The 21843-nt window shown below is 53.2% G+C and overlaps 6 protein-coding genes across 6 annotated transcripts; 5 read left to right on the top strand and 1 right to left on the bottom strand.

Annotated features, from left to right (window-relative positions):
• Nucleotides 1-556: 556 nt before the first annotated feature.
• On the top strand, nt 557-2293 carry T310_7810 (rRNA processing protein Pwp1; the record flags this gene model as incomplete). The annotated part of the gene is made up of 2 exons (XM_013469407.1): nt 557-819; nt 892-2293. The coding sequence occupies 2 exons, from the start codon at nt 557-559 to the stop codon at nt 2291-2293; spliced, it is 1665 nt and encodes a 554-aa protein (XP_013324861.1).
• A 1280-nt stretch (nt 2294-3573) lies between these two features.
• On the top strand, nt 3574-4008 carry T310_7809 (uncharacterized protein; the record flags this gene model as incomplete). Its single annotated transcript, XM_013469406.1, has 2 exons — nt 3574-3825; nt 3871-4008. The coding sequence occupies 2 exons, from the start codon at nt 3574-3576 to the stop codon at nt 4006-4008; spliced, it is 390 nt and encodes a 129-aa protein (XP_013324860.1).
• Nucleotides 4009-10340: 6332 nt separating this feature from the next.
• T310_7808 (uncharacterized protein) lies at nt 10341-11114 on the top strand (the record flags this gene model as incomplete). Its single annotated transcript, XM_013469405.1, has 1 exon — nt 10341-11114. One exon carries the CDS (start codon nt 10341-10343, stop codon nt 11112-11114), a length of 774 nt encoding a protein of 257 aa, XP_013324859.1.
• A 1279-nt stretch (nt 11115-12393) lies between these two features.
• T310_7807 (RNA polymerase I specific transcription initiation factor RRN3 superfamily) lies at nt 12394-14545 on the top strand (the record flags this gene model as incomplete). The annotated part of the gene is made up of 2 exons (XM_013469404.1): nt 12394-13021; nt 13089-14545. The coding sequence occupies 2 exons, from the start codon at nt 12394-12396 to the stop codon at nt 14543-14545; spliced, it is 2085 nt and encodes a 694-aa protein (XP_013324858.1).
• A 1228-nt stretch (nt 14546-15773) lies between these two features.
• T310_7806 (Lipase) lies at nt 15774-16808 on the bottom strand (the record flags this gene model as incomplete). Its single annotated transcript, XM_013469403.1, has 1 exon — nt 15774-16808. The coding sequence occupies one exon, from the start codon at nt 16806-16808 to the stop codon at nt 15774-15776; it is 1035 nt and encodes a 344-aa protein (XP_013324857.1).
• Nucleotides 16809-18184: 1376 nt separating this feature from the next.
• T310_7805 (Aspartate--tRNA ligase) lies at nt 18185-20872 on the top strand (the record flags this gene model as incomplete). Its single annotated transcript, XM_013469402.1, has 1 exon — nt 18185-20872. One exon carries the CDS (start codon nt 18185-18187, stop codon nt 20870-20872), a length of 2688 nt encoding a protein of 895 aa, XP_013324856.1.
• Between the last annotated feature and the right edge of the window lie 971 nt (nt 20873-21843).

The following is a 21843-nucleotide window of genomic DNA, read 5'->3' as shown; positions in this document are numbered from 1 at the left end:
GTGTGAAGATGCGAGTGCATCTTGTCAGGTGGAAGAATTCAATTGCTATATGTATGTATGTAGGTAGTTAGGCAGGCAGGTATACAGGTTGACGAATGTCCCCAGTTAGTCAATCGTCGAAACAAGCTTGTTCTTGAAGCTTGTGTTCATGGATCGAGATACCGTCCGTAGATCTCCGCAGAGCCGTTTAGGTTAGTAAGTCATGTTCTGCGGCAGGCGGTGAAGCGGTCGGTCGGGCGACTAGCGCCGCCTTGTTGCATTCTGCCGGGCGGAAAACCGCTTTGGGGCACAAAAAGTGGACAAAAATTTCCATATCCCCTCCAGCAGCAGCGGTGCAAACTGCAAATCTTCCCCTGCGGGTTGAAAGCTGCCTGTGAAAAGGCAGAGATCGTGCCCGACATTTGTTTTTTTACAGGGTTATTTCCCGGTTCCGGGTTTTGGTTCGATAAAATATTTTCGAGCCTGAGGCTCCTCACTCGCGACCCCGCGCTTGTTCGCGTTTGAGATCCATTTGCAGTTTCAATTATTTCTTTTAATAATCGTATCACTCTACAAAATGTCTATGATCACGACGACAACGTGGGTGCGACGCGGTGTCGCCGCCCAATTCCCCACGAAATACGAGATCGACGAGGAAGAGTTCAATCGGATATCGGAGCTGGCTCGAAAACAGCTGGAGGATGCCAAGGGTGATCTGAAATCTGCCAAAGAGGAAGACGACAAGGAGAAGCAGGCAGAGACGAATCCTGATGCAATGGATGAGGACCAGGATCAGCAGGACGGTAAAGAGGAGAAATCGAAAAACAACACAACGACCGAGTAAGCGTTGACAGCGGATGCGGGAACTGCGGGCCAGTTTGCTAACTGATATATTCTTTTTTTTCTGGGCAGAAATATTGAGATTGATGACGACCTCAAAGAATATGACCTCGAGCATTATGACGACGATGAGGTCGACGAAGACGGTGAAAAAATTACCATGTTTGGCAACATCAAGTCGCTGGTCTACCACAAACCCGGAGAGAAAGATCCATACCTGCAGCTTCCGGACGACGAAGAAGACGAGGAAAAAGAGGATCTGCAGATCCTCCCGACGGATAACCTACTCCTAGCGGGCAAGGTCGAAGACGAGGTCGCGCACCTAGAGGTGTACGTCTACGAAGATGAGGCCGACAACCTCTATGTCCACCACGACATCATGCTTCCGGCCATCCCGCTCTGTCTGGAGTGGTTGGATCTGCCGGTTGGAAGGGGCTCTGAGGGTCGCACTACTGGCAACTTTGTTGCGGTTGGAACCATGGACCCGGATATCGAGATTTGGGATCTCGACGTCGTCGACTGCATGTATCCCAACGCCATTCTTGGCCAGGGAGACGCCGAGGAGAATGATGACAAACCAAGCAAGAAGAAGAAGAAAAAGTCCAAGAAGGCCAATTCCGAGTACCACGTCGATTCCGTCCTGGCGCTCGCTGCGAACCGCCAGCACCGGAACCTGCTCGCGTCTGGCTCGGCGGATAAGACGGTGAAGCTGTGGGATCTGAGCACGACGAAATGCGCCCACTCGTACATGCACCACCAGGACAAGGTCTGCGCGCTGGACTGGCATCCCAAGGAGTCGACCGTCCTGCTCAGCGGCAGCTACGACCGCACCGTCGTCGCAGCGGACATGCGGGCGCCCGAGGCCAAAGCGGCCCGCTGGGGGGTGGCGTCGGACGTGGAGAATCTGCGATGGGATATTCACGACCCCAACTTCTTCTACGTGACCACCGACGGCGGTATGGTCTACCGCTACGACGTGCGAAACGCGCCCGCCACGCCGCAGGAATCCAAGCCCGTGTGGACGCTGCAGGCGCACGATTCGTCGGTGTCGTCATTCGACATCAACCCGACGATCCCCGGGTTTCTGGCCACAGGTTCGACGGACAAGCAGGTCAAGCTGTGGAACGTGCAGGACAACAAGCCGAGCATGGTCGTGTCCCGCAAACTCGACGTGGGCAAGGTGTTCTCGACGACATTTGCGCCGGATCCGGAGGTGAGCTTCCGCCTGGCGGTGGCAGGCAGTAAGGGAACGGTTCAGATTTGGGACACGTCGACCAATGCCGCGGTGCGACGGACGTTTGCTGGCCGGTTGCCGGCGACGGCGGGCGATGGCGAAGTGCAGGAGAGAACGGTGGGACTGAATGACGATGACAGCGACTCGTCTGACGGTGAAGAGGGAGAAGAAGCAGAAGAGGGGGGAGATGGAGCAGAAGGAGGAGACCACGACGGATGGGAGTCGATGGATGAAGATTGAGCAGGAAGTAGAAAGAAAATAAACCGTTAGAAAAAAAAAGAGAGAGAGAAGAAGACGGGAGAAGAAATCATTTCTACTTAATTCCTTTCCCATTCTCAATTCTCAATTCTCAATTCATGTCGAGATACCCAGTATGTTGTATATATAGGCCTTACTAGGTTGGTAGGTAGTCACAGTCACGCCAAGGTACGGAACAGAAAAGTAAGCCAAAAAGAGAAAACAAAAAATATTGTTTGTTTTTATTAATTTAAGCTGTCATTGTCATGCTGAAAAGCTAGATTTTTGTTTATTTTTTTTCTTTTTCTTTTCTTTTTTTTTTTTACTTTTATATCCATATTCAGTGTCCATTTGTTTGTTTGTTCTTGTTTTGCCTGCACAGTGTACTGTGCCAACATATTAATTAATTATATTCCTAGCAATCAGCAGTCAAAAAAAAATGACGACAGTAGAAGAAGAATAAAAAATGAGAATTGTATAATTGTATATATGCACATGCATGCATGTATGTATACGGAGTAGAATAGGCCTTGGATGGGAGGGAGAGACAGGAGCTGTGCCCTAACTAATTAAGTAAACCCTAATCTAATACTTACTTCCTAAGCCGGAAGCCTATTTATTACTCCGTACATACTGTATCCATACTGATAATTATTCCCAATAATAACAGACTGTAAGAAGAATCTCGATAATAATAATGATTACATATCATCATCCTGCAGTGGGCAGTTTCTGCCAGAATGAATGCAAGACTACTGTCATAGCCAATAATACTATGTATGTCCTCTGTCGATCTATCTTCTCGTCAGAGGAATGAATGCACAGGAACTATCTTAATTAGAGACGGGGAACAACCCATCCATCCATCTTCCGGAGTAAAATTTAGCAGTCGCTAATATAATAATAATTAATTAAATCGCGCAAAAAAAAAAAAAGAAAAGGACTCATGAGCGTCCTGCAGTTCTGCTCAGTTTAATTAATTAATCCCTGTCGCTTGCGATTGCGCGGTGCAGCAACCCCGCTTTTGGACGAGGCTCGAGCGGGCTGCTTTGAATAATTCGAATCATGGTCAGGTCAGGTTGATGCGATGCGAGGGCTCTCTTGATTAATTAATTAATTAGTGAATTGATTCGCTTTAAATAAAATAAATCTATAGAGAGAAAAAAATATATACATATTTTGAACTGGAGCAATAACTACTCCATACTCGCCCTGAATTGAACGGATCTCATTGCGGTGTCTGTCCCCCTTTTTTTTTCAAGTTTCTAGATTCGCTGCACACCATGACTGGCAACGACAAACCAATCTTCCTATTTGTCCCCGGCGCATGGCATCAGCCCGAAGCGTTTGACGGGATCAGAGCACTCATGGCCAAACGAGGTCTGCAAACCGCAGTGGTAGCCCTCCCTTCCGTCGGCGCCGAACCTCCCACCAAGGGCTTGCACGATGACATTGACCATGTGCGCGCGACTATCACGCACCTGGCAGACGATGGCAGACAGGTCGTCGTGGTTGCGCACTCGTATGGCGGGATGGTGTGTTCTGGCGCCGTGCAGGGTCTGGAGTATAGTACTCGCCAGGCGCGATCAGATTCAGGCCAGAAAGGAGGCGTCATCATGCTGGTCTACATGACTGCCTTTGTTGCGCCGAAGGGGTCGACGCTGCTGGACATGCTGGGGGGAGAATGGCTTCCGTGGATGAAATTCGACGTGAGTTAAAAACTTGCTGACGCAGAAAAAGCATTATAACCTATGGTAAATACATCAGGGTGATTACTCGTACTCCTCCTCCGAGGAAACGGTCTTTTACAGCGATCTAGCCCCCGCCGAACAGAAGAAATGGATCGCCAAACTTCGACATCACTCCAAGAAGGCGTTTCTGGAACCAGTCCCCCACGAGCCCTGGCATGACTTGCCGTGTACGTATCTCTTCTGCGAAAAGGACCTTGGTCTGCCGATGGCGGTCCAAGAGAGTTTTGCAAAGAGGCTGGGAAGCGAGAGCACCACCTTTCGGTGTGAAGGGGCCCATTCGCCGTTTTTGAGTGTGCCGGAACAGGTCATCGAGAGGCTGGAATTGGCTGCCAAAGAGGGGGCTGTAAAGAGTGGTGTTTCGGTGAACTAATAGCCGAAGGGACAATTGGTAACATCGCAAAAACATTGTTGCACACTGTCATGTAGAAATATAGCAAGGAATATGCTTAGGACCCGCCTAGAGAGTAGATGACGAGACTGCCGGTTGCAAGATAGGGTGAAGCCCGCCTGGGAAGAGGTAGGCTCGGCATAGACCAGGTATTTCCCTTCAATCACTCGACCTGCAAGGCTTGTACTGTATAATGTCAGTGATAGAGAACGCAAATGCAATACCCAACCGATGGACTGTAGGCACACCTGCAATATAACAACAGATAGTAAAAGAAAGGGGATACTAGATGTCGTTCGTATCCATCTTCGGCAACTCGCCTGTTTGAATTCTTCCACTTCTTCTGGATCATCATCGTCTAGCTCGTCGTCATCCAATAGCTCTTTCAAGGCTTCGATCCTTTCATCAATCTCTGATTCGCTCTGGCAATCATGGTTCTCCACTCCATCTTCCCCATACCAGGTATGAATATCGTAAAACTTGTCAAAGTAAGGACATAAGTCCTCTTGTCCCTCCCAGAGCCTCTCGAAATCCTTGCGGCCGTAAAAATAGGAGTAGTAAGATCTCCTTGGAAATCCTGTTCGAAAAGAGGCTAAATTGTAACCAAATTTGCACAGCACTTTGTCCCAGACATCATAGTTGTAACTCCCGTATACAGCAACATCATCTCGCTGTGCATAGCAGACTTCAGAGACGCTGATTCCATCGTTATCCTTTGCACAAACATCTGCACCATGCTCAATTAATAGGCTCAAAACCTCTTCATGCAGAGGCTTGCACGCTAAGTCTCTGACGCACAAACGCAGGCATGTCCTTCCCTGCGAGTCTCGAACAGAGACATCTGCTCCTCGACCAAGTAACAGTTGGAGAATGTCCACGGGGACGAACTCTTCCGAGCAGAGATAGAGCAATGGAGTAAGATCATCTCTCATTTTCTCGTTTATAACAATCGAAGAATCTCCTATAAAGAGATGCAAGAGTTTCTGCAACGCAAAAGTCAGGTCATTCTCTGTCACAGACATAAAGAATGTCTGCTGGCACCAACCTCTTTCTCATGAGAGAGTGCATTTTCGAATGCTGAGCGCAGGTATCCATTGTCAATCAATGGATCTGCACCACAACAGTAATCGTGCACACTCGAGGTTATGAGGGTCCTCGCCCATGTCGTATATCTCAGGATCTTCTTCCCTGCTAATAAATGTCAATTGCACAGTCCAAGTTGACTGAAAGCAATCCTTCTTGGTAGCACTTACCCTCTATCGAAAAGCCACGATTTGAAAGGATCTACGAAGACAAACATCTCCTTGGAGTCTACATCAGCTCCTTGCTGAATGAGGAATCTGCATATGTGTGGTTGTCCGTAATAATATGCGTACTACATCTCACGTCCAGTTAGTCTCTGTAGAATGTGCAAGCAGGGCAAGTTCTTACACGTATAAGAGAATATCCAGCTGGACTAGAGTCATTGACCGATATCTCACCATTACCAAACAAACGGATAAGGCTCTCTAAGTCACCCTTCTCAATGTAGTCAAAAACTGGAGAGTCATTTGGAATGATGCGTCTGATGGATAGTGATGGTTTCAAAGAATCAGATTCTAGATCTGGTGTAATGCCTTGTTGCAATGTCAGATGTATGATAGATTGGAAATGAGAGTTGAAATCGGATGGTTGAGAAGAACTCCACTAATTGTTGTCTAGCATTTCGTGTTTCATTATTATTTCCGAGTTGTGTGGACTGATTCTAGCTCTTCCACGTCCAGACCGTCATGGTTCCACTTCCTATTCTGTATTTCCGTACTTTGCTGTCAATCCATTGGCTTCGTAGTTCACGACGTTTTGATGCTTGTATGACTGGTTGAGCTTGGCTTCAAGGCGCCTCAGTACTGCTGTCAGCGCGTCAAATTGGAGTCTCGACATATACGGAGCTTCGTCCACGCTCGTCATAATACGGTTTAAAGTTTCTTGTGTGCGATTATGCAACGCCAGGGAAGTCTCTTCCAGTTTTCCAAAAGCAGTTTGGGTTTGTGTCAGAGATGCGGATTGTTGGTTGGCGAGCTGCTCCATAGAGGTATTGATGCGAGCCAAGGCCTGTTGCTGTATTGAACTCGAGTCGCAGGCGAGAAGTCAGTCCTGCAAAAATATCTAGGAATAATTATAGGCAAACCTCTGCAGGATGTTAAGCTGTAACGTGAGAATTTCGACCTGATGGTGCACGCGATCCCACATGCTCTGAAAATCGTCCTTCATTAGAATCAACTTGACCCTCTTCCATGCTTTTCCCAGTCCGCGGTCGTCTCGAGCATCTTGCACTTTCGAAAGCTTCCTTTCGAACTCATCAGTAACGCTTTTACATTCCTCGACCAATCTTCGAAAGCTCAGAGGGTCCACGCAGGGTGTTTTGCTGGCCCAAAATGCGAGGATCAGACAGTTTTTGTAGAATGTTTCTTCAAGTCCTCGAGTGCGGAGGCTAGATTCTGGACTTCTTTGGGTCCATCTCGGATGCTGCTAACGGTATTGTATACGTTCTTTGCGGACTGCAATGCAAAGGTGATAAATGTAAGCAGGCTGGCGCCGCTGCCAATGGCCTCCATCACGGCGAGAGAAGAATTGTCAGAAAGAGAAGCAGGAAAAGAGCCAAGTTGTCGACGTCAGAGAAAGAGAAGAAAGATGGAACGCGGAAAGAGCGCCTGATAATCAGCCCGACCGGGGGCAGTACAAGGCTCTCCGCAAGGCTTGCAACCGCCAACGTGGCCAGCATATTACACTGTTCTTCTCCGCCAATAACATAGTCAAAGAGCCGAGCCAGGGTACTTCACTGGGAAGCAGTCGCCTTAGACAGCCTCAGCAACCATACATCGTTGTCTGCGGCAGTACAGCCTCTCGTATATTGCTGACAAGTCATACATTTAGATTAAGATCAATAATAGGGCCTTATAGGATACCTAGGTAACCTCGGAGGCCCAAGAATAATGGCTAGCCATATGATTCGAAGGAAATGATCTGTTTATAAGGGCGTACGGGGCGATTGAGTGAACATCAACAGATAACCTGAAATAAGGACAAACCTGGGCCTATCAGGGTGGTGAAGTCCACATATATAGACATTGAGCTTAGTGCTCAGTCCATGGATTTGGGTCAAACAAAATTCTGACCCAAGCACTTGGTTGGGTTCATACACTAATTATTACAGAGTTAGTACAGTACATGTCGCTTTAACTACCTACCTAGGTAGGTATACGGAGTACTTTTATATTCTATACTTTATCGTTTATATAATAGCCTTCTTCTAATAGTGGACTGGAGTAAGGTACACCCATCCTTAACGCTCTTAAAAGAAGATATCATTCGCATCAAGACTCAAGATGATAAAGCTGTATGGGTTGACTTTGCACCAGGCAGCAGCCATGCGACACTATGCCAGTTGCCTGGGTAAGTCGAGCATATTGCATTATAAGGCGAATCGTTTCTGCTTACTCGAGTGTTGTTGAGAGTTGGGGATTAGCATGCTGCATGACTTTGCCAGCAGTAATCGAGAGCATAACGAGTGAGGTGAGTTGAATTCCTGTAAGATGCGATTGCAGAGAAGATCACTTCTACTATACCAGCACCTTCGAAGCTCTGCAGTCGTACCCTGTCACGTGTGTGCAACATGCTATACAATCAGTAACAGAGATGGCAAGAATCATGGCAAAAGAATATTGCGAGGTATATGGTCAGGAAGATGCCTCGAGAGTAGATAATCAAGGCAAGGTAGGCCTGGGTAGACCAGTCGACAAGGCATGTGACAGGTACATGTGACTTATCCAAGCGGATCTCCTAAGGACAGCTGGCCTCAACTTGGAACTCGATCCTGTACGCTTTAGTTCATTTAGTTCAGACAGACGCGCAGGTCACAGGGGGAAAAAAAAAGGCGACAACAGAATTAGAAATATGTCCTCCATATCTCAAGTTCTTAGACTATTGAAGTTACATCTACCATAGTCATTCCATTCACTACTTAGGTCACATGCACAAACTACATAGCATTCGTATCAGATGGTATATTTCCTGCGGGGGAAACATGACTATAGTCTATAGCTGACTAGTTGAAGAGAAAAGGTCGTAGCAAGAAACTATTATCTGCTAGATTAACCTTGATTTAGGTGGCCGCAACAGTGGGGTGGATTGCCCTACAGGTGGGGACGGGATAGCATCGCATCACGGTTGCAATGCACAGTCACCTGCAGCCCGTCTTTCGAAGGGCAGAGTTTATTCCAAATAGCCTGCAGAGGCGTAGGATCAAAGAACTCAGGCATGACCTGTTTGTTGCAGACTACCTTTGGAGATTGGTAGTAGTTATTCGGAGTAATGACTACAATGCGTTTGTGAGGACATTAGATTCTGAATTGTGACGGATTAATTACTCCGTATTCTAACTTCTGCTACAATCTCCAACAGTCACCCGATGCGACCATATCGGATGCTAACAGACTGTCGGTACGCGATCGATCACTCGACCACGCCCTGTCACGAAGGGCATGGCTGGCCACGCGGAATGCAGGCCATCTGATTCGTCCGCGCGGACCGACGGTGTTGCAACGGTCGATCGGACGTTGTTTGCTTAATTCACGATGAAACATCACACTTGGTCTCCACGTCAGCCGGCAGTCTGCCACTGTCATCCGGCGCTTTTTCGCAGCGAGGATGGTGTGCTTGTGCGGCGGCGGAGACGGCAAAGGCAGCGTTTGCTGGCGCCAGTAGACGGAGCCCACATGGCGCAGGCACCGCAGGCCATTCGCCGTTGCATTGCACACGTCCAGGAGTGGTGCGGTTGCAGCCGTCAAAAGACGCCGGCGTCCCAGCGCCCTGGCCGTTCGAGACGTCGCCCATGGCCATTGGCGGAAGCGTCGAAACGCACGATCCTGGATTCGTAGAGCACGCTGCAACCCCCGTCGGCCTGCCTCGTCGTCGCTGCAGGCTCTGCGCTCCCTGTGCCGCCGGAATTCCGGTCGATTCCGGCAAGGAGAAGGGTGTGCGCAAAACTGGAGCGTCGACCATGGTTCGCAGGCTGCAGAACCGTCTGTAAGGCACGAGTCAACGGCGAGGGGCTCCGCTGGCCCCTGCAGGCGGCCAGGAGCCCGCTAGGCCGATCAAAGTTTTCGCTGGTGACGAGAGGCCCACAGCGCTGGCCACTCCTTATCGCCTTTTCGTCCGGGGAGGCGCTTCCTGGCAGCCTCCGTTTCAACCTTGTTCGCAGGCCTGGCCCTGGCCGCCGCCTCTCCGTCTGGTGGCCGGTGCCTTAGTCCTCTGCTCTCCTTCATTCCCCCTCCTATCTTCTTCACTCTTCTTCACTCCTTCAATCCTCTCCTCCTGCGGGTAGTGCTTCTACGGTAGTGCTCCTACATGGGTTGATCGAGAGTGGTTCTCCCTCTCTGCATTCCTTTCTCTCTCCCTTGGCGCGTCCTGGTTGTCCGCTCCTTTGATTCACTGTCGCCTTCTCGACGAGAGGGCCTTTTCTTCTTCCTCTTCGACTTAGAGGACTCCCATTGCAGCGCAATCTCTCCGACCTTCCTTTCTCCAAACGACTGCGCATCGATTTGATCCGTCGCTCTCTTGCTGCACCCCGTTTGCCATCGTGACATCAAACGCCATAGTACCCACTGCGAGCGAGGAAATACTGGGCTAAGGACATCGATCGATCGAGTCGTCAGCTACTTTTTTTTTTCTTTTCTTTTTGCAAGATCTGCGATCTTGTTCATTCTCTTCGTCTGAACCATCCTATTCGAATCGCGCTTCGATCACGGGACTGGCTTTCCGCACCCACTATCAGGAGACTACGCACTGAAGGACGAGGAAAGAAGAGCACAAATCGGCTATTCCATCCTTCTGAAATTGCCTACGGACCTGTCGAGCACGAGACATCACCGCTATGGCTTCTCTGAGCAGAGCATTTACCCTGCGCAACAAGCGCCCGGAGATCTCGGGCCCGATGCCCTACCGTGAAGGCCAGGTCAAGTTTTCGTCCGGCACCATCCGTCGTGGCAAGATCTCGGGGCCTGTGGAGCTGCTGTCGTCAACGAACATGCTGGTCTATACTGCCCCCGATGTGGGCTCCGTGTCATCGTCGTCGTCGACGTCCTCCTTCCGGTCGGGTGATGAGACTTCGACGACCAGTCCGATGACGTCTCCCCATGCGTCGTCGACCGAGGTGTCGCCGATTGGTCCCGAGCCCAACCACGTCTCGACTGCTGGCCTTCCCAAGAGATCCGCGACCATCACCACGACGCCTCGTTCGTCGACCTCCTCCTCCTCCGGGGGCGAGGCGCCGCCCAGCGTGCCCAAGCGCGCTCTGTCGCACACCAAGAAGTCGCATCAGGAGCTCGCCCGGCAACGCTCCGTCTCGCGCATGACGCCACCCCCGTCGTCCCTGAGCAATCCCACAGCGACCATCCGCCGCAGTCAAGATTTCTTCCAGCCGCAGCCGGAGCAATCCACCCACCCGTTCAGTCGGGAGCTGGACAAGGTGAACGAGGTGGCGGAGGACTTTGGCGCCTCGCGGGTCTTGGAAGAAGAGGAACAGATTCTTCTGCGCAAGGGCCTGAAGAAGTTCTCCGTCGAGGAATACCTGTCCGAGATCGAAGATCTGTACGGGGGTGTCTTTGATGATCAGCTGGGACCACCGGGTGGTGGTTCTTGGCTGTAGCAAGTTGCAGTCTTCGGCGCATTCTTTCTTTCTCACGAGCTGAATTGTTTTCTTCGACGATTCCACGATATCCAAAACACCGCCCAGGGAATTGGTATCTTTCTCCTTCATTTTCTCTCCTGCAACTGGAGTGCGACCTTCATTCGTTCGCTTTTCACCTTTCTTTCCTTCTTTCCACCATTTTCCGGGACGGTTTGCTTTGTCGATTAGACACCATGTACATACATACATACATACTGAGGAGGGATCTATTTGTTCACATATCTTCGGGAGAAATCGATGATGACCGGGCGGGGGGTCATCATGTTTGGCTTGGAGCACCGGTTCATGAACATAGCTATGGATATGCTTCCTCTTTTCGGGCCATTCATTCTTTTCATGCTGTCAGTTCCACCGGGCCCATCTGGGTTGGCTCTTTGCTTTTTATGTCACCTGTAAAATGGGATAGGATGACGTTTGCATGCAGAGCGAGTTTTTAAAATGTCATGTCTATCGTGCGAACTGACTATTGCTCATCTTTCCTATGTCTTGTAATTGAATGTCTCGATTGTTGTAGCTGTCACGCCATATCATTTAGTCAACCTACTGAACCGTATCGTACTCCACGCTACTCCATTCATGAGAGGTCCATTACCGCAGTAGCTTTTTCGAAAGTGAATACTCCGTAATTCATGGATAACCGAAATCGGCAAAATTGAGCTTTTCCAGCCGGTCACGAGCGCTAGCGGCGCTGCCAGCCAATCAGCAGCCAAAGCGAGGCGTCTCCCACACAGCGGCGACGCGTCTCTTCACTCGCTTCTCCGTTCTCTCACCGCCTGTTGTGGAGACCCCGTCCGTCTCTCTTTTTTTTTTCTGTTCCAATTTTTCTCTTTCTGGAAATCTCGCGTGCGTCCTCTGGTTCAGGCGCTCTGTCTGCGCTCTCGTCTGTGGTTCCAGCGAGGTCGAGTCTCAAAGAGATCCATCCAGCAGTGTCCACGACAGGGCAGACAGACGGGCTTCCACTGTTTGTCGGCACGCGGCGTTCAAGCACAGACAGTACGGGTCTATGTCGTGTGCCTCTTGTTCCTCGAGTGGAAGGGCGCCGTGATTTCCACTGCAACTACGTCCGATGGAGACACGTTGTCGATAAACCTGCACAGTCGATCTCTGCAGCACGAAGAGCAGGTTCTGTTCGAGCTCTGGATTGATTGAGTATTAATACTTTGCGATGGTTTCCCTTGCACCCGCGCCCAGCAGCCTAACTCCGGCGGCTTTCATGGCGACGACCACCCCCTCCAAGATGCCGCCTTCATCCTCCCCCGCAGCGTCCATCCTCAAGTCAGCCAAGCCGGCTGTCGACACCACGGCGGCGACGACCACGGCCGGGAAGAAACGCAAAATGGAGGAGATGGATCTGTCGTCGTCGCCCCCGTCATCCCCTGTCTCCGATGCAGGGAGCCGTGATGGGCCAGCCCCCAAGAAGCGAGCCCGGGTCCAGTTCGAGTCGGATGTCGAGATGCGACATCTTCCCACGGCAGCAGATGGAGACGAGAACGAAAAGAGTGCCGCCGTGGTCCGCGAAGAGGTCCGCAGGGCCATTCAGAGGCATGTTTCGGGCACCGACAGCGAGGCCTACGACCGCATCAAGGAGATCTTCTCCATTGACCCGAAGAAGGCGGAAGAGGATGGATCATACGACGTGCCTACCCACACCACCCTCAAACGCCATCTCATGGGCTTGCTGTCGAACGTTGCCATGCTGGACCGCAACTGTTTGGGCCTTGTCAACGCTGTGTTGGGCAGCGAGTGGCTGGGACGAGACGAATCCTACGTCAAGTTGTTCGTCCGCTTTTTGGGGAATCTGGCTGCAGCGCAGGGGGGCTACCTGCGTTCGGTTTTGAAGATGTTGGTCGGCTATTTCGGAGAAGGTAAGGGATATCCTTCCTGCATTCTCAATGGAGCCGTCTCGGGCTGATGGGTGCTCCGTGAATATAGTTCCCAAAGGCACGGGAAAGCTTCCTGGGTATCCCCCGGTCCGTAACTCGGAGATCTACGCTCGAACCCACATGGCGCTGCGCTATGTGATGCAATTGATTCCTGCCGGCAGTGGCACTCTGTCGCCCATTCTATCTGGACAGTTCCCCTTCGACACGGATTCGGCCAAGGCCAATGTCGCTTACACGCGGAACTTGATCAAGATCATCGAATATGCGCCCGAATTGCAGTCCGACATTCTCGCACTGATCACGGAGAAATTGGTCAAGATCGACGTGCAGATTCAGGTGGACATGGAAGACTTCGAGGACGAAGTGGGGGAGGACCTGCTCGAGGAGTTGTCCCGCCCGGTTGATCCGACGGGTACGGAGGATGAAGACGAGTCCGACAGCGAGTCTGTCGCAAGCGACGACGAGTCTGTCGACGCGGAGACGCGGCGTCTCAAGGTCGTCCGGGACAACATCCGCAAGCTCGACTCGATGATTGACACTCTCTTTGAATTCTATGCCCCACCCTTCACGAGTGGCACGCTCGACGAGAAGGAGAACGCCTTGGACCTCTTGTTGAGCCATTTCCAGAGCATCATCCTGCCAACGTACCGATCTCGCCACTCCCAATTCCTCCTGTTCCATTTCTCGCAGTCGTCCCCGATCCTGGTTGATCGATTCGCCGCAACGTGCATCCAGATTATCTTCAGCAAGGTGCAGCCCGCGATCATTCGTCAATCTGCGGCGGCGTATCTTGCCAGCTTCGTGGCGCGCGGTGCGCACGTCTCGTCCGAAGTGGTCCGCGATGTGTTCGACCTGCTGGGCAGCCATCTGAACAATCTCCGCATCGAATACGAAGCCACCTGCAGGGGACCCGATCTACGGCGATATGGGCCCTTCTACTCGACCGCGCAGGCACTTCTCTACATCTTCTGCTTCCGCTGGCGGGACCTGACCACTGCGGCGGCCGAGGAAGGGGGCGTGGCGAATGATGAAGACCTGGACCCGGAGGATGTGACGTTCCCGCCGTCGATCAAGGAACTTCTCCACCGCGCCATCTACTCGAAACTGAACCCGCTCAAGGTGTGCTCTCCGGCGATCGTGTCCGAGTTTGCGCGGATTGCGCACCACCTGCGGTTTCTGTATGTGTTCCCTCTGCTGGAGACGAACAAGCGGCTGCGGGTGTCGTCGTTCCGGAGTCTGACGGCGCTGTCGGATCCACGCTTCAGCCAGGTGGAGAGGGAGAGCCGGGCGGGCGACGACGGCGGGTACCAGCTGGACGCGTATTTCCCGTTTGATCCGTACCAGCTGCCGCGCAGTCGGCGGTGGCTGGAGGGCGACTACGTGGAGTGGCGGGGCATCCCGGGGGTGGACGACCGGGACGACGACGATTCGGACAGCGCGGTCGAAGACGAGGAGGAGGAAGAAGAGGATGGCGACGAGGAGCCGACGGCGTCGGATGAGGAGTAAAAAACACTCATCCTAGTCATCCTACTTGGAGAGTCATCTTTCGATTAAAGTAAAAAAAGTTGGGCTAAATAGTGTTGATTTGATTGATTTGATTCGATGTCTTTTTATTTCTGGAGTTATGTACTGTACAGTACTGTACTGTTTGTTTGTTTGTTCGTGATGGATCTGGTCAAGCATGGCGTACGGATTGATTGATTGATTGATTGATTGATTGATTCATGGATATGAAATGATATCATGGACTGTGATTGACGGACATGTCGAAATTCGGTAGTTAGCATCATTGACGAAGTGACTAGGTAGTTTGAATTGACTTGAAGCATGATAACATTGCCAGCACCACTCCCTCCCTATGTAGTACAGCAGGTAGTACCTATGAATACACTGCACGCTACTGAGTATACTGCAATACATATATACAGCACATTATTCGACCAGAAAGAAAAGGAGGAGGAAAAAAAGGTCAGTCTGTCAGTCTGTCAGTCATAGATAGATAGATAAAGAGTCAGTCATAAGGACTTACTTAAATATTTCGCCAGTATACATACGTAGTATATATAATACATAGTACCAGGTACTATGATCGATTGATCCATCATGATTTTATCGCGCAGAGCAGTGGTTTAGGTACCTAGGTAGGTATCCGGTTTCTACTGAGGTGCCCAGGTGTACTCCGCTAAGGCGCTAGGCTAGGCTCCACTTGGACACCCACCCGACCGTGGACATGACACACGGTCACACCTGACTGGACGGGAGTCACGGGACGGGACATAATACTCCGTATGCTAATGCCGGATTCGGAGAATTTCTCCGTTATCCATTGCTTAATTATAATTAACCTAACCTCCACAGGGCCACTTCGCTTCCTTCTCCCCCATGGGGAGGACGGAGTACGGAGTATTGATTGATGATAAAGATGTTGATATTACTGATATACACATATTGTACTAATGGAAAAATTAAAAAGGAAAAAGTATTTATTATCCGTGATATTATTATTATGTGTTTATTGTATTCTGTTCTGTTCTGTTTTGTGCTGTAGGGAGGAGGTCATCTGCTACGAGCACGAGGACAATACAACACAACACGAAAGAAAAAGACGAGCGGATTGCACCAGGCACATACTCATGTTGTACTGTAGACCATTATGTACATTCATCGAGGAGCATAGCGTAGCAATAACAATAACTAAGACAAAGAAACAAGCGATCGAACGACTGGACGACACTCATGACTCGTCAAAAATGGCCTTCATCTCCGCACAGGCCGCTTTGTACAGCAGATTGACCCGCGCCCGGTCGCGGAACGGGTTGGGCGACTTGTCCCACGCGTGCGGCGCCTTTTCGATCATCATGGCGCGCACCTTCTTGCCTAGGCGCTGCAGACGTCGCACGAAGCGCTGGCCCTCCTCCATCAGCATGTCCCACTCGCACGTGTACAGGAAGACGTGATGCGGCAGCCCCTCGGCCAGGATCTCGTCGGTGGCCCGCTCGGGCGAGGCGAAGGGCGACGCTCGCTCCGCATGGTCGGGCAGGTAGGACTCGTCGAAGAGGTTGGTGAGGAAAGGCGGCAGCGTCTTGGCCGGCATGGGGCAGTTGGCGCGGCGGTGCTCGCGCGACGCAACAAAGTCGAGGATGGGGTACCAGGCGAAGATGGACACGATCTGCAGGTTGGCCGCGCCGTCGACCAGGTTCTGCGTCGAGTCCAGCGGGCCGAGCAGGTCGCTGCCCCGGTCGTTCTGAATGCGGTGTTGCAGCCGCAGCGGCACCGTGACCGCCAGATTTCCGCCTGCGGAGAAGCCGGTCAGGGCGACGCGCGACATGTCCAGGCCCAGCTCGCCCGCATGGGCAGCCAGATACAGCAGCGCCTCGACACCGTCGTCGACAGCTGCCGGAAAGGGATGCTCCGGCGCCAGGCGATAGCCCACGCTGACAAACACGGCGCCCGTCTCGTTCAGCACGCATTTGGCCCAGTACGAGTCGTCGGTTGCGCAGCCCAGCGTGAAGCCGCCGCCGTGGAAGTTGACGACGACGGGGAACGGACGGCCCTCCTTGGACGCCAGGGATGGCGACGGGGCCTCCAGGTAGGCGGGCGGGCAGTAAAAGTACAGGTCGATGCAGCGGTCGCCCGAGGGGAAGGTGATGCGGCGGGTGAAGCGAGGGCGCGGCGGGCGAGACAGGCCCAGCGTGTGCATGAACATGCCAATGCGCATTAAAAACCTCCAGAAGATGGCCTGGACGTAGAGCCACCAGCGCCCGGCCATGGTGAGATGCTGGATGCTGTTGGCAGCGCGAATGGCAGGGACGAGAGTGGTGGATGGGACGAGAGATAAGTACGGAGTAGATGTAGATAGCAGCCGGCCAGTCTCGTGATAGGGCGGGCGAGGCTTGCGCAATCATGAAGGCGCCAACTTATTAAACTCGTAACCCCCCGCCGGTCGACCCCAGCTCCAGCTTCTGCCATGCCGCTGACATCGACGACAGCAGAATCCAGCCCAGTCACCGGTCAATCCGGGGATCGATGATCAGTGATCGATGGATCGACGCGTGCGTCAGGTTCGATGCAGGCACCGCCTCAGGCAGCCAATGGGCGCGGCACTGGCCAGCCCTGTCGATCAACCGAGGCAGGCTGGAAAAAAGAAGAAAAAGAATCTTAGGTAACTGACTAATTCTTTTTACTGGCGAATCGCAGGGCAGAACGCGGTGGCAGGATCGCCAGAGCCAGGCCTTTTGGACCGAGTTGCGGGCTGATCGGCAGCCAAAAAAAAAACTGGACGGAGTACACTGTACGCTCTACTACTCCGTACACACTGCTACCCTGCAGCTCCTGAACGTGTCTGGATACACGCGATCTTGCTCTGTCTTGTCTCTTTATTTTTATTGATTTTATTTTATTTTATTTTATTTTTTTTTATATTTTTTAGTCTTAAAATTTTTTTGTTGCTATTCTCGCTTCCCGCTTAGTCAGCGTGTCGATGACATAATCGATTCCGCCTGACATCATACTCTTCCTCTTCTTCTCCCAAATCTCTGCAGCAGCGTGTCGACGAGCTGCAGTCCAATTGCCCGCGTTTTCGCTGTCAACTCTCTGCCTGCTCTGCTCGGTGCCGCTGGGCTCGAGCGGTCGCGAGTCCGTGCCTCGAACCCCCCCGGATCGGACGATGATCAGATTCTTTTTTTTTGTCCGCATTCGCCGTTTCCGACAGGCTCCGCCAGCTCCAGCTGAGCCCTGCTGCTACGTGCTAGCTCAACCCAACAGCAACCCCCTCCTATAATAGGAGATACTCACCGCGCCCAGAGCTTCCGTGAGCTCCCTTTTCTCCTCTTCCGCCCTCCTGCTGTCCTTTTCATCACTGATCTCCTGCCAGGCCTCGCTCCAGCTCCCTGTCCCGCGACCCACGCGCCCCTCGCTCCCTCCTGCCGGCCTTGGCCCCTCTGAATTCCTCTCCTCGTTCCCCCATCTGGGGCTCCGTGTGTGCCCGTCTCCAGCCATGTCCAGCATCCGACGCGCCTTGTCCAAGATCCGTCCCAGGGGCGGCGATGGCAACTCCAGCCAGGCCAATCCCCCTCCCCCGCGTCGCCGCGCCGCTCGCTCGCCAGTTTCCTGCGCGAGCGCGACTACATCTCCTCGTCCGACGACATGTCCGACGACTCGTCCGGCGCCATGAGCAAAAACCAGCAGAAGCGCCTGGCGCGCCAGCAGCGTCGCCAGACCAGGAGCCGCCTCAGCGAGGAGCATCGCAGCGAATCGGAGCAGCGACGGCGCGAGAAGGAGGAGGCGCTGGCCCAGCAGGAGACGCCCGAGATGCGCAGTCGCTACGGCGATCTGCCCCTGGTCCAGAGCCAGGAGCGCCGTCGTGAGCCCCGCATCCGCCTGGAAGACATCTCGCCCAGCCTCATCGGCCAGCAGGTCACCTTCACCGCGCGGCTGCATATCGTGCGCAACATGAGCGCCCGCCTCGTCTTTCTCGTCTTCCGCCAGCAGATCACCACCTTCCAGGGCGTCCTGCACGCCGATGACGGCAAGCGCTCCACCGCCATGGTGCAATGGGCCGAGCGACTGCGCACCGGCACAATCGTTCGCGTTCGCGGAACCCTGCAGACGCCCGCCGTGCCCGTCCTCGGCTGCACCATTCACGACGTCGAAGTGGCCATCGACGAATTGCACGTCGTCGTTCGCCGCGAAGAATCCGTGCCCTTTTCCGTCTACGAGGCCGAGATCCGCACCGAGGAGGAGGATCGCGCCGAAGGGCGTCACAGCCACATCCCGGACCGCACCCGTCTTGCCAACCGCATCCTCGACCTGCGGACGGGCACCTCCCAGGCCATCTTCCGCCTCCAGTCTGCCATTTGCAACCTCTTCCGGGCGGCCCTCGACGAGCGCGGCTTCATCGAGATCCACACGCCCAAGCTGCAGGGCACCGCGACCGAGTCCGGTGCCAGCGTCTTCGAGCTCAACTACTTTGGCCGCCCGGCCTATCTCGCCCAGAGTCCCCAGCTGGCCAAGCAGATGGCCATCGCCTCCGACTTTGAGCGCGTCTACGAGATTGGCGCCGTCTTCCGCGCCGAAAACTCCAACACCCATCGCCATATGACCGAATACACCGGGCTGGACATCGAGATGGCCATCGAGGAACACTACCACGAGATGATGGAGACCATCGACGCCGTGCTCAAGCACATCATCCGGGGCCTCTACTCGCGCTACCGTCGCGAGATCGACCTGGTGAAGCACCAATTCCCGTCGGACGATCTCGTCATCCTGGACGAGACGCCCGTCATCCGCTTCAAGGACGCGATCAAGATGCTGAACGAGTCCGGGTGGCTCAATGAGGATGGCTTACCGCTGCCGGAGGACGAGGACCTGCACACGCGCGACGAGATCCGTCTCGGAGAGCTCGTCAAGGAGAAATACGGCGCTGACTACTACATCATCGACAAGTTTCCCGCATCCGCCCGCCCGTTCTACACCATGCCCGACCCCGAAGATCCCCGCTTCACGAATTCGTTCGACATCTTCGTGCGCGGGCAGGAGATCGTCTCTGGCGGCCAGCGTATCCACGATCCCAAGATGCTCGAGCAGAGTCTGCGACACATCGGCGTCGATCCGTCCGTCATGGAAGACTACATGGAAGGGTTCCGCTGGGGCGCTCCGCCCCACGCCGGCGCCGGCGTCGGCCTCGAACGGTTGCTGATGCTCATCCTCAAGCTGGGCAACATCCGCCTGGCGTCACTCTTCCACCGCGACCCCAGGAGCTTCCCGCCCAAGCCGCCCGTGTTCCAGCTCCGCCATCCCGAATCCTCCACCGTCGCGCCGCCGTGGCAGAAGGAAGACCGGGGCCGCAAGGCGGCCGGCGAGCACGAGATGCAGCCCCTCGAGGAACTCATTGCCAACTACGGGGATGCCACGTCGACCTCCTGGACCGACGAGCGCTACCAGATTTGGCGCGACCCTGGCACCGGAGCCGCCGTGTCCTACGTCCCCAGTCACGGCTACGCCATCATCCCGGGCAACCCGCTCTGCGACCCCAGCCAGTACCACCGCATCATCAACTCGTTCCTGCACTGGCTCCGCAAGGAGACCAAGCTCAAACCCATCTGGATCCTCGTCTCGCCCCAGGTCGAGGATCTGCTGGGCGAGAAATTCGGCTGGCGCAGTCTGTCCTGTATCGCTGAGGAGCGCGTTGATCCGGCCCGCAACATGACGGCCTCGGACGGAGAGGTGGCGCGCAAGATCCGCCACGCCGAAGCGGAGGGTGTCCGGATCGTGACTCTCGCGCAGGGCGAGCTGCCGTCGGAGGAGATCCGGGCCAAGATCGACAAGCGCATCCAGGACTGGCTGAGCAACCGGAAGGGCACGCAGATCCACCTGTCCGACATCGCGCCCTGGCGCGACCCCAAACACCGCTGGTATTTCTACGCCCTCGACAAGGAGGGCAACATCGCGTCGTTTGTCGCCCTCGCCATGCTGGCGCCGGCCAACGGCATGCAGGTCAAGTACAGTCTCGACTTCCCCGGGGCCCCCAGCGGCACCATCGAGCACATCGTGACGCACGCCATCCAGACGGCGGCGCGGGCGGGCGTCAAATCGCTCACCTTTGGCGCTGGCGCCACGCCGCAGCTGGTGCCGGGCCACCACATGAAGGGGACCAAGGTCCGCATGCTGCAGCATACCTACGAGGCGGTGGTCAAGCAGTTCCACCTGACGCGCAAGAGCGAGTTCCGGTTGAAGCTGGGGGCGCGTGAGGAGCCGCTGTACATTGCCTACCCACCCCACGGGCTGGGGTCGCGTGGGATCCGGGCCATCCTTCACTTCTTTGAGGATTGAGTGCGTGAGAAGGACGATGGAGAGTGAAATAGAGGAAAGAAAAGACGATGACGACGTTGGTGGAGTATGGCATTCCGTGCCAGTCATGATGGGTTTGATATCCCGTTGTTTTATTCGAGTTAGATTTGGGATTGCGGGGTTCATCATATAGAATACAGGGCCTTTTTTTTGTCCCCTGTCACAGGGAGGTTTTGTTGTTTTGCCCGGTTTTAGCCATATATTCCCCCCTCTTGTTGATTAATTTCATGCATGCTCGTTGATGCTGATGCTGTTGATGCCCTTGACGATTGCTTGCTTCTGCATGATGTTGTTTCCGATTGTAAGCTTATATTTATATTTGTATTATACTTATACTTATATCTCAATACTAATAATCCCTGTCCTACTCATCAATTGTGTGCATGGCTGGACTGTTGTTCACCGGTTGTTCATATGGCATTTGGAGCACGATCACTGATTGGCTGAGCATATGGTCATCATACGCACATAGGTACAGAGTCTGTAGGGGCTTACACATGTAAGCCCTGTACTGTACCGGGTTGCAGTTGAGCCCGGCCAGAAAAAAGTTGAGCCCGGCTAGCCATTCAATTTATTATTACTTAAATAGGTATATTCTGCGTGGGTCTAGCCGGGCTCAACGTTTTTCTGACCGGGCTCAACTGCAACCCGGTACAGGAGCACTCTAGATCTATATCCTAGGTCATTTAAGCCCTGTCTCCTACGGAGTATAGGCTCTAGCCTATAATAATATGCCCCTCCTATAATAGGTATTATAGCCTGATATTAATAGTAACTATATGGCTAAAAAATTTGTTTTTGCCCTTTTGTCCTAATAGCAGCCATGTGCATGAAGGGGGTGGGGAACTTTATTGGCACGGCAAACAAACTTTCGATTCAAAACAACTTGAGACGGACTCACTTACACCACATACAGTATTTCTGTCACAAGCAGATCAAATGCTCAATGTCCT

Source organism: Rasamsonia emersonii (assembly GCF_000968595.1).
Source record: "Rasamsonia emersonii CBS 393.64 chromosome Unknown ctg1118621760591, whole genome shotgun sequence".
In the NCBI taxonomy this organism is placed as follows: Eukaryota; Fungi; Ascomycota; class Eurotiomycetes; order Eurotiales; family Trichocomaceae; genus Rasamsonia; species Rasamsonia emersonii.
This window is presented reverse-complemented; position numbering and strand designations above follow the sequence as displayed.